This window comes from Raphanus sativus, chromosome 6 (genome assembly GCF_000801105.2).
Source record: "Raphanus sativus cultivar WK10039 chromosome 6, ASM80110v3, whole genome shotgun sequence".
Classification (NCBI taxonomy): domain Eukaryota; kingdom Viridiplantae; phylum Streptophyta; class Magnoliopsida; order Brassicales; family Brassicaceae; genus Raphanus; species Raphanus sativus.
In genome coordinates this window covers 52,114,541-52,125,250 of record NC_079516.1, presented here as the reverse complement: position 1 = coordinate 52,125,250, position 10,710 = coordinate 52,114,541, and the positions used below count along the sequence as shown (strand labels likewise).

At 36.0% G+C, this 10,710-nt stretch overlaps 3 protein-coding genes across 3 annotated transcripts; all 3 read right to left on the bottom strand.

Annotated features, from left to right (window-relative positions):
• Positions 1-431: 431 nt before the first annotated feature.
• Positions 432-2,577, bottom strand: LOC108806142 (uncharacterized). Its single transcript, XM_018578177.1, has 7 exons — positions 2,399-2,577; positions 2,231-2,317; positions 1,927-2,154; positions 1,664-1,825; positions 1,525-1,578; positions 1,086-1,232; positions 432-934 (listed from the first exon to the last, which is right to left on the bottom strand). The coding sequence occupies exons 1-7, from the start codon at positions 2,552-2,554 to the stop codon at positions 557-559; spliced, it is 1,212 nt and encodes a 403-aa protein (XP_018433679.1). The 5' UTR covers positions 2,555-2,577; the 3' UTR covers positions 432-556.
• A 1,763-nt stretch (positions 2,578-4,340) lies between these two features.
• LOC108812184 (uncharacterized) lies at positions 4,341-6,658 on the bottom strand. Its single transcript, XM_018584370.2, has 7 exons — positions 6,370-6,658; positions 6,211-6,297; positions 5,858-6,121; positions 5,609-5,773; positions 5,483-5,536; positions 5,239-5,385; positions 4,341-4,975 (listed from the first exon to the last, which is right to left on the bottom strand). The coding sequence occupies exons 1-7, from the start codon at positions 6,529-6,531 to the stop codon at positions 4,595-4,597; spliced, it is 1,260 nt and encodes a 419-aa protein (XP_018439872.2). The 5' UTR covers positions 6,532-6,658; the 3' UTR covers positions 4,341-4,594.
• Positions 6,659-8,481: 1,823 nt separating this feature from the next.
• On the bottom strand, positions 8,482-10,486 carry LOC108812183 (uncharacterized). Its single transcript, XM_018584369.2, has 3 exons — positions 10,164-10,486; positions 9,585-9,894; positions 8,482-9,468 (listed from the first exon to the last, which is right to left on the bottom strand). Exons 1-3 carry the CDS (start codon positions 10,349-10,351, stop codon positions 8,620-8,622), a joined length of 1,347 nt encoding a protein of 448 aa, XP_018439871.2. The 5' UTR covers positions 10,352-10,486; the 3' UTR covers positions 8,482-8,619.
• Positions 10,487-10,710: the final 224 nt, after the last annotated feature.

Sequence of the window (10,710 nt, the reverse complement as noted above, 5' to 3'; positions counted from 1 at the left end):
GAAAATTTTTAAAAACTAATTTTGGAATTAAAGTTATTAATTTTTGGATAATGTTATTATATTTTGAATTTTTTTATTTCTAGTGGTAAAGCCCTTCACTTATGTTTTTTTAATGTAAAACTCCTAAACTAAAAATTTACCGGTAGTACTGGTAATTATGATCGAAAATGGTTGAATTCATTAAATAAAGTTAATTTGGAAGTTTATTCATTAAATACTTAGTCTGAGGGTTTTTACCTAAAACAAACTTAACTGAGGGGTTTTAACGTTAAAAAACCTTTTTCATCGAATATCATCTAAAACAGTTGTGTTTCTAGACTTTCAATAAATGCGTCTTTACTCTGCTCGTTTTATTTCTATTATTTCGGAAGCCGTAGCCAGATTGATACAAATTGATAGGTGGGATGGGAACATTTCTCATGATGTGTAACTTTTTCTTCAATAATTTTTTTATTATTATCATATGCAACTCACATACGCACACCATTAACATATTCTTATTCAAATATAGACATGTATGTTAATACCACAAAAACCTTCTGAACACAGATTTAAATCAAGGACACTTAACGTTACGACCAGGACCACCATAGAAGAAATGAATCCCCCAAGTAGTTCCAGCATTTCCTGTCTTCACATTGTAACAGTTATGTTTATCAGCAAAGTAGTAAAGACTCTTTGGTTCTCTCAGAGTATTAGTTCCATCAACTGTCTTAATATTCCTGACATAGCTCGCTTTCTTATAACCTTCATCTGCAAAATGCCCACTTCCCATGTCCGTGCTCGTGTGTTTCCCACCAGTCTCCAGGTTAACGATTTCACCTCCCCATTGAACTCTCGTAGCTCCATTTCCTAGTGAAGTGAACAACTTGCCAGGCCAGTAACCTATAATGTCTTTGCCAACCCTTAGCCACCAGTTTCCTGTTTTTCGGTCCTAATGGTAGCAATTAACCATTTTAGGTTAGACAGAGAGATAACTTTGTGCAAAAGATATATATATATTATGTGTGTGTGTGTGTATATATCTTACGATTCACGTTAGCTTAAATATTGAAATCTCATGTAACATAAAACTATGCTATTACCTTCCATATAAGTATGGCGAGTTCGTACTGAGTTCCACCGTAGCGTGAAACGATGTTGTAAGCTCCACCTACTGAATATCGATTACTTGTCTGAACAAAACCGGAGCACAGAAGGTTGTAGCAACCTGTTGTTCGATACCCATCACGCTGTTTATGAAAAATGATTTCACAATGATTAGAGTCTACTATGTTTATAGATATGAATAGTTTTGCATAATTAGTAAACCGAATGTACTGATTTAAGAATCTACAGAGAAATATTAAACAAAAACAAAAACACAATTTGAAATCTTGATCTTGTTGTCAACCCCTTAAATAAACAATGACTTCTCAATTCTATTTAGGATCAGAAACTAGTAAACCGTTTAATTTTTGAAATGATTAGCGTTTAACATATAAGGGATAAGTAAACATAAATACTTCGGAAAAGAGAGCTTACCGTCCAGTAAACAAAGAATCTTGGTCTGTTATCATCATATAGTTCTGGATAAACCTATAAATTAAGAAGAACAAATATATAATCTTTTTATGTGATTTGCATAAAGAACAAAGAAGAGGTCGTGGAGAAGGGACCAAACCTGCCAACCAGCTTCAATGGTGTTAAGACTAGAGCCGGATCCGGACACAATCCAAGTCTGAGCCAAGCTAAACTCGTCCGGAACTTGGACGTACGGTTTCCACAGATTTATCACAACTTCTGTCCCATAAAATTTTTCGTTCCTTGCACCCATTATCGCGTACTACATCCAACTCAAACCGAAGTTAATGTATATAGTGTAAGTTACAAGGCAATAACAATGGCAACACATAGATGTGTGTACATGTGTACATGTAAATGTACCTGATGACCTCTTGTCGGATCGAAGGTTGTAGTTCGTGGGATGCTATGATGAGGCTTTCTCCCAAATCTATTCATGGATTTAGGTCTTAAGAGATCTTCTCTCTTTGTTCTTCTGATGGGAACGGTGTTATCAGGACACTCTCCAGCCTTGTGCCAAACCTGAGTTATAGTCTTTGCCTCTTTCTTGGTGTATGTAGAATCACTTTCCGGGCTGAAACTCGGTCTCATCTACGTGCATAAACTTTGCAAGTGATTCAAAATTGTCGTGTTTTAACAATACAGGGACTGAAAAATGAAACCAAACCTGGATGGTATGGTTTTTAAGTAAAGGATGATCAAAAGCTGGTTGGTTGGTGATAGGAACACAATCTATAATATCTCCATCTTCACTCTGTAAGGAAAAATTAGATTATAGCCAAGAATAATTCATCCTTATAAGTTTTTCTTCATGAAATTTGTATAAGATACCTACCTTAATGGATTTAACAGCAGGCTTGTTGAGTCGTTTCAAGTGTCTAAGTATTTGAACTTCCTGGTGATGGGAGAACTCATTTCCATCAACTCGAATAGCTATTGTCGCCCCTATCACCATCAGAGCCAGAGCTACCGTGAAACCAGCCATTCTCATTATGGTTGTATATGTATACAGTTCTTAGTAAACTTTTAGCTAGAACTCATATTGGCTTTTATAGGAGAAGTTTGCTTATATTTCAAATTATTATTCGTCTTTTGAAAAGGACCTTTTAATGTTAAAATAAAAATTCCGGACCTTGTCAACTCTAATCAAATAATATTTTTTCGTATCAACTCAAAATATATTATCACCACAACTTTTTAGTTGTAAATTATAAGGTACTGCTTATATTATATTTGCAAAATCGTGGTAAAGTTTTTTTCTAAATAATCTCATGTGTTTTTTACCAGTCACATTTTTTTCGTAAACCTCAAGTTATGATCTTAGCTAAAAAGCCCTTGCACGTATTGCAGATTTTGGTAAAGCGAGATCACTTTTACGAAAGTATAAAATGACTTCTTTTTTTCATAAAATGATATTTGACCAAACGATAGGTAATTACTCTAAATTAACCAATTCTACATATGTAACCTAGTCTTCTACGTTATATGTAAATTTATTCTTTTCTTCTTACAAAACGAATGTCATTTGTTAGTCTGTCATGAACCATTCCGCATGAGCTCACGAGCTTTTACGTCAGTTGATTATTAAATTGATCCGTGAGTTTATAATATGATTTGATACATTCTTTTATTGAACTCTCCTTGGTCACCACTGAAAATTATGTTAAAAACAATTACAATTCCCTTACAAATTGATGAGAATTGATTATATATTTTCCAACTGAGAACGCGTCAATGGTATCCACCAAGTCACTCTTTCGATTTCTAGGCCCACATTTTTGTTGACTTTATGAGAGGCTATCACAATTCACAAGATAGATATGTAATCCGCATAGATAAAATGATAAGCTATAGTATTAAAATTGGTTTTCTTGACCAAGAAGTCAAGAACTTTAACATAATTCCAGTACAATTGAAAAGCCGCCGCCCAAACATGATTTAAGGGCCTGACTGGTGTAACCGCAGCGGTTGCGGTTGCGGTTACGAGAGTTTGCGGTTGCGGTTACGGGAGTTTGCGGGTGCGGGTGGTTGCGGTTTTAAGCGTTTTCTAGAGATTTGTATGACTGGTACAATTGTTAGAAATTGTTGCGTTTGCGGGACTCTTATGACTGGTAAACTACCAAACGCAACATCTGTTAAATAATAATTTAACAATATTTACATTTTATGTAATTATAAAAATATTAAAAATCATAATAATATGATAAATATAAAATTTATATTTATAAAATCATATTATTCAATTTTAAAAATTTATAGAAAATATTTTAGTTTTGAATTTTTATAATATAAATTGAAATATAATATGAATACATTTTATAATTTCTATTATTTCAATTGAAATTTTTTATTGGATATTTTTAGTATTATTTTTATTTATTCTGTTTTTAAAGAAAAAAAATTTACCCTCCCGCAACCGCCCGCAACCGCAAACGCTAGCTGGAACCAGCTTTTGATTTTAAGAGGTTCGGAGCGGTTTGAAGCGATTTGTAGCGTTTTCTATGATTGTTTCGAAACGCCAACAACCGCTATGAACCGCAAAAGCTGCGTTTGCGGGTGGTAGCGGAAAAACCAGTCAGCACCTTAGTCTCGAATGAAGTTTTACCAAGTTCCCCCATATTGAATTAAATGTAAGTTACCATTAAACTAAAGTCATCGTATTTTGAATTAGTATATCTAATTATGATATAACATACATTCATTTAGTATGCTAGATTAATGAAGTTTGGCCAATAATTATACATAGCTTATTAATGTGAAGATCCAAAAGTCTCATCTCTATGTAGCAACTATAAATACATGATCAGAATGATTTCAGTATACACATGGGACCATGTTCTTTAAAGAAATGTATACTCTTCACTCCACAGAAACAGAGAAACACTCTCAAACAAACCATAAACAAACCCTAAATCTCTCTGGCAGCCTGAAGCCAATATACTTATGAATGTGTGTATAATATATAGTATATGTTTTATACAATTAATGATTAATTTAGAATGGTCTGCAATGCAAGTAAGTACACAGATCCTCAAGGGCAATTAGGGTTTCGACCAGGACCACCATAGTAGAAATGACTTCCCCAAGAACCTCCGTTGCCACTTTTCACATTGTAACAGTTCTCTTGATCAGTAAAGACTTGAAGATTTTCAGGGTTTCTCAGTTCATTAGATCCATCAACTACTTGAACGTTCTTGAAGTAACTAGCTTTGCCCCAACCTTCCTCTGCGAACCGACCACTTCCCATCTGAGTGGTAGTGTGTTGTCCTGCCTCGGACTGCGAGTTCACCACTTCTCCTCCCCATTCAATCATGGATGCACTTTCAGATAAGTAAGAGAAGAGTGAAGCTGGCCAGTATCCAATTATGTACTTTTCTCCAAATTGTAACCACCAATGTCCTTCTTTTGGGTCCTGAGAAAACAACAAACCAAGACTCCTCAAACCAAAAATGAACTAAACCAACTGAATAAACAAAATAACTAAAAGCATATACTCATTAAGCTACATATTAAAAGTAGGTTAATACAAAATGTTTTTTTACTGAAACATAATTTTTTTTGAAATATAAAATATTTAGTTTACACAAAACGTATATACAGTATATAGTATTAACTAAGTTATGCTTTCAAAAGATTTGAAGTTAGAAACAAATAGGATTCTTGTTGTTGGTTTACCTTCCAGATAAGTATGGTGATGTCATATTGAGAGTTTGCATAGCTTGATAAAGGAGAGATTGATCCACCCATTGCAATCTCCCTATTGATTTGAACAAATCCTGAGCACAGGAGATTGTAGCAGCCTGTGCCTTGGTAGGCATCACTCTGTTTTTTTCACAGGGGAGACAAAAGAATGATTCTTAAATAAACTAAAACACACATAAAAATAAACTAAAACACACACAAAGAGATAAAAACTTACAGTCCAATAAGTGAAGAGCCTGGTGTGGTTATCACCATACAGTTGTGGACTCACCTGAAAACACACAAATCTTTGAATCAGAAACACAAAATCTAACTTCTATTACAAGAAACCGAAAGGCTTTACCTGCCAGCCAGCTTCAATACTATTAAGATCAGAGTTGAAATTTCCACCCAAAATCCAAATCTGAGCCAAGCTAAACTCATTAGGCATCTCCACATCCGGATTCCATACATTAATCTTGGCTTTAGCACCGTAGAAAACCCCATCTTCCACATACATTATCGCGTGCTACATCGAATCCAAAAGGAGTTAGAAAACTTGTTAAGAGACTCAAAACTAATTCAAAATGCATATAACAAGAAAACATTGTACCTGATGACCATTTTGTGGAAGGACACCAGTTGTGTCGTAAGACTTGAGCTTAGGGATACTTTTCTGAGTCTTCATACCGAAACTCTGGACCGAACTGGCTCGGTAAAGATCTTCCTTTGTCGTTCTTCTGATCGGGATCGTGTTCACAGGGCATTTCCCATTCACATGCCATAGCTGCGTTATATCATTAGACCGCTGCTTCTTGGTGGTTGATGAAAGTTTGCTCTCGCTAAAGACACTCGCTGGGTTGAAACTTGGACTCATCTATACAAAACCTCATTAACAATGTCAGAAACACTCGAGAACAAGAATCACATAGAGTCGAAAACAAAAGAAGAGAAGAGTTTGCAAACCTGGACAGTGTGGTTAATGAGTAGAGGGTGAGCAAGAGCTGGCTGGTCGGTGACTGGGACACAATCTATTACATCTCCATCTGGGCTCTGTTTCCAAAACCATATAATTAATCGCGGAAAATCAGCTAAAAATGGAAACTTTCTATGAAATTGTTTTACCTTTATGGATTTGAGAGGTGGCTTGTTGAGTCGTTTCAAGTGTGTACTGATTTTAAGATCGGAAAACCCATTTTCGCCGGAGATGAACGAAGGAGCGAGAGCCACCACCACAGTCATTACCAGAGCGAGCAAGAAGCTAACCCTTTTGCAATTAGCCGCCATGGTTAAAGAAAGGTTTAAGCTTTTTTTATTTTTTATTACAGAAAGAGAAGATGAGTGGTTCCTCTGGATTGAAGTGGGAGTTTGTGTTTACTGTTTAGTTCCTCTGGCAAAAAAAAGAAGAGAGGACTTCAATAAAAGGACGATTCTTTTGAAATAAAGACAAGTGTGAATTTGGATTCTATTGCGTAAGATTGATTGGTTGCTTTCTTCTCTGTCACTCTGTTAAATTACTTTTTGTCAGAATCTTTTCTGGAATAATTCGAAGGTTAGTTTTTTTTTATATATAGATTATCTTGTTTTTAGGAAAAGGAACTTTTACTGAAAATGGAACATTCCACTCTTCTGACTCGTTAAGGTGTATTGGGATTTTTTAAGAAAAAAATATTTGGAGGATGAATATAAATCTCTCTCTTTAGGTATATATAGTGACAAGAAAAAGGTTGGATTGTTTAATCAAAACTGCATAGATAACAAAAAACAATCATATCATTTGGAAAATGATAAATTGCAAATCTTTACATTGTTCGTTTTGTTTTTTCTTCATTGCCTAATGATGATGTCGATTAAGATTTAGCAGAAATCAAATTGTTAGCATCTTAAAATGATAAATTACTAAATTTACATAAACATTTTGCATTATTACTAATAATAAATCTGTATCCGCATAATTGAATAAACTCGTTATTCCTCATTTTCTAGTCCATAACCTTAAATCTTATCCATCATATACATTATATTTGTACACTTCTGCAGTACTAAGTTAAACCTTAAACCAACAGTGAAACGGTAATTAGCAAAACAAAAACAACAACGTATGTTATCTTTAATATGTATATTACTGAATCAACTATTCGAGCAATGTTCCACTACAATATGATCACTATTCTTTGTTAAATACTTATATTTGTGTTGTGAAGATTTGAAAACAGGGCGGTGGTCATCGGGTGGGACTGGGAGTAAGAGCACCCACAATGTGAAAAACAGTGTAAAGTCAAAAAAAAAAAAGGTAGCCACTAAATCACTAAGTGTCGGTTAATATTACAGTAGGGAGACAAAATGACAATAGATCGACTAAAATCTCGATTACAACTCAACATCTTTCCTTTTCCATTCTGTTACATCTCCATTTCCTACTTTTGTATTATCTTTTGTTTTACAGCCGACTCATGTCCTATGCCATTCAATTCTTATTGGCCAAAACACTTATTTGTATTTATTGGCTGTGAATTCATACTTCATAAAATTTTACATCAGAAATATTCATCCATTTTTTAAAAAAATATAAAGATTTTATGTGCACCGCTAGAATTGATATTTCAGAATTTTTTTTTCTAAAAAATAGATATTTCAGAATCGTCATTCTAAAAATTAGGCAACACGTGAAAGTTGAAACCTTCTTGCAAGCATCTATCTCCCCCTCCCTAATGGCCTAATCTTTTATTCTCACACGGCAAAATTGTATCCATAACAACCCAACTAATTTTTTATTCTTTTAAAAATGTATCAATTGTCTGTTTTCTTACCACCTACAAATCAGAACCATGTTAATTTCTGAATTTATAACACACCAACGACCTTAATGTCAAATTTCAAATGGTCAAAGTTTAGTTACAAATACAATACATCTCTTAAGGAAAACCTTCTTCTCAGTTGAAAGGTTGACAAAAAATAGCACAAAGAAACTAAATATTTAAAAAGACAAAAAGAAAGCGTGTCTTCGTCTTTAGAAAAGGTGCCAAAGTGGAATCTTGGAGCATTGTGCTTAACTACATGTCACGGCCTCACGGGTGTGGATCAACTCCTACCACATTTCAACCTCCCACTAGCTATTATTATTATTACACACATATAAAGTGGACTGGACCACCCTCATATCGTCAGGCTACGTCATGGGCCTTAAGACTATTACATATGGAAATATCATGCCTAGACTAGAAATTGCTCAACATATCCAACTAGAATCAGAAACATGTTGAACAAAAGAAAAAAGTATCGGAACATACAAAACGAATTTGTTTTTAAACGTACAATTTGTTACATTTCGAAAATGAGACACTGTTGTAATGGAATGATATTTGCATCTATCATTCAGCGCCGAAAAGCATTGCCTTCAGCTTCAGCTCCACGCTGTGAATAATAGCTTCTACGACGCACACTTTCTTCAATAGTGGAGCTTCCACCTTTCTCAACTCCATACACACTTTTATTAGCGTCATCCAAAAAGCTTTTCCCTAACGAGTTTTTGTTCTTACTAGCTTCCACTGCATCAGTTTCATCAGCTTTCTTCAACCTACTCCATCTCTGCTCCTCATGCACCTCTGCGTCCATCTGCATTTGCTTAAATCTAGCAGCTCTCTCTTCCTCTGATAATTTAGAGCCGCCACCCTTCCGGCGTCTATTCTGGAATCCATTGTCCTCTCTCGAGGGGGGCTTGACATAGCTTAAGTCCTCTGTTTTCCTTTTTCTGTCCTCTTGATCATAACTCCTGAGATTTTCCCTTTCCAAACGGCTGCCGCGGTAAGGAGAGTGGGTCCTATACTTCTCACTGGGTCGATCTTCTCTACGGCTTTCTCTTCTTTTGGACTCATCATCCACCTCTGACCTCCGTCTCTCATAGTGCTTATCTTGACTTTCTCTTCTTTTGGACTCATCATCCAACTCTGACCTCCGTCTCTCGTAGTGCTTATCGTGACTTTCTCCTCTCCTTTTGGACTCATCCTCTAAGTCAGACCTTCGTCTTTCATAGTGCTTATCACGACTTTCCCTCTCGTAGAGTTTGTCATGATCCCCCGATGCTCTGTAATGACGTGATTTTCTTCCAGTCTCTTCAACAGAATCTTCACCTGAATCAGAATGGTGTCTGGATTGCTTACGATGCTTACGCTTTTTCTTGTGCTCCTTTGCATCCCCATCTTTACCCTTTCCCTTCTCCTCCACCTATAAACAAGAAAGTTCTCCAACAGGTCAGTAGATATAGAAGGTAAACGAGGAAAAAAAACATAAACATAAACAAGGTCAATTTCAAAAACCCTAAAAGTAAAGTAAAAGCTTACAGATTTTCGAATAAGAGCCATCTTGACAGGGTTGTTCTTGATTCTGGCAAGAGCTTCTTGCTCGCGCTGCCTGATGAGAAGCAAAGGATCAGAGTGAAGCTTCCTCCAAGAATCATTAGCAGAGGGAGTCTTATCCTCAAACAGCGCACCAGGGGCCGAAGGATCTGGCTTCTCACCAGCATTATTACCAGCTTCAGCAGCATTGGCTAAAGGCTGCTCTTCTCTCTGAAACGACACACCTGAACCACTCGCACTCCCTTTCCCTACAGCTAATCCTGAATCATACAGAAACTCCAATCTCTCTTGTCTCCTGCAAGAATATTAAAAAAAACGATTTTTAGAATAACCCACAACTTCAATTCACCAATCATTAAGCGAATCGTCATAAGTTACAAAGTCTAAACCCTAACCCTAATTTCGAAATTAGATCCGACCCAAATCGATTCAGTTACAGTCACTAAACGAATCAAACAACCAAATCATAAGATACAATACTCTAATCCCTAAACCCTAATTTCAAAGTCAGATCCAATTCCAAATCGATTGGGATCGAGGGAAGAGAAGGAGAAACAAACTTACGGTATGAGACCGGCTTGTTCCTGAAGAGCGCGAAACTCAGAACGCTCCCTCTCCTGGACGAGCTGGAGACGAAGCTCCTCAAGCTTTTTCTGCTCGGCCTCTTGTTTCTGCTCAGCCTTCCACACGTTCTCGATGTTACGGAGACTCCCCGTATGCCATCCCTTCTTGTTCAAAAATTTCATCCCCATGATTGCTCCTCTCTTTCTCTATCGCTTCAACAGATTTGTGTTGTCTTCACTTTTTTTTTTGTCTTTCGTTTCGAATTGAAATCGAGCTCGTGGTGGTTGTAATGATTTGCTCCGCCTCCGCCGACTCAATGATGAAGGATTTGAGATTGAATCAGAACCGTTCCTTTTTTATACGCGTGATGTGAGTTTAAGCCTCGTATTAGTTAATGGGCCTGCTGTAGGCCTCTTGCGATACTTTACAAAATTAATTAATTGGTTCCGGTTTAGCTTCGTTTAGTCTTCTTCTATTCTAGAATTAAGGTTAACTTGGTTAACTTAATTCAAATACTAGAATCTCATTTCTTCTACAGAACTCTAAT

What these genes read in the sequence shown, in the direction of transcription:
- LOC108806142 (XM_018578177.1), bottom strand. Translation starts at nt 2,554, where the DNA reads ATGAGAATGGCTGGTTTCACGGTAGCTCTGGCTCTGATGGTGATAGGG. An exon ending in ATCCGACAAGAGGTCATCAG is followed by an intron (nt 1,826 to 1,926) that starts GTACATTTACAT and finishes AGTTGGATGTAG; the next exon opens with TACGCGATAATGGGTGCAAG. An exon ending in TCGCCATACTTATATGGAAG is followed by an intron (nt 935 to 1,085) that starts GTAATAGCATAG and finishes TGCTACCATTAG; the next exon opens with GACCGAAAAACAGGAAACTG.
- LOC108812184 (XM_018584370.2), bottom strand. Translation starts at nt 6,531, where the DNA reads ATGGCGGCTAATTGCAAAAGGGTTAGCTTCTTGCTCGCTCTGGTAATG. An exon ending in CACCTCTCAAATCCATAAAG is followed by an intron (nt 6,298 to 6,369) that starts GTAAAACAATTT and finishes TTTTGGAAACAG; the next exon opens with AGCCCAGATGGAGATGTAAT. An exon ending in GGCTCTTCACTTATTGGACT is followed by an intron (nt 5,386 to 5,482) that starts GTAAGTTTTTAT and finishes TGAAAAAAACAG; the next exon opens with AGTGATGCCTACCAAGGCAC.
- LOC108812183 (XM_018584369.2), bottom strand. Translation starts at nt 10,351, where the DNA reads ATGGGGATGAAATTTTTGAACAAGAAGGGATGGCATACGGGGAGTCTC. An exon ending in GAACAAGCCGGTCTCATACC is followed by an intron (nt 9,895 to 10,163) that starts GTAAGTTTGTTT and finishes ATATTCTTGCAG; the next exon opens with GAGACAAGAGAGATTGGAGT. An exon ending in TGGCTCTTATTCGAAAATCT is followed by an intron (nt 9,469 to 9,584) that starts GTAAGCTTTTAC and finishes TCTTGTTTATAG; the next exon opens with GTGGAGGAGAAGGGAAAGGG.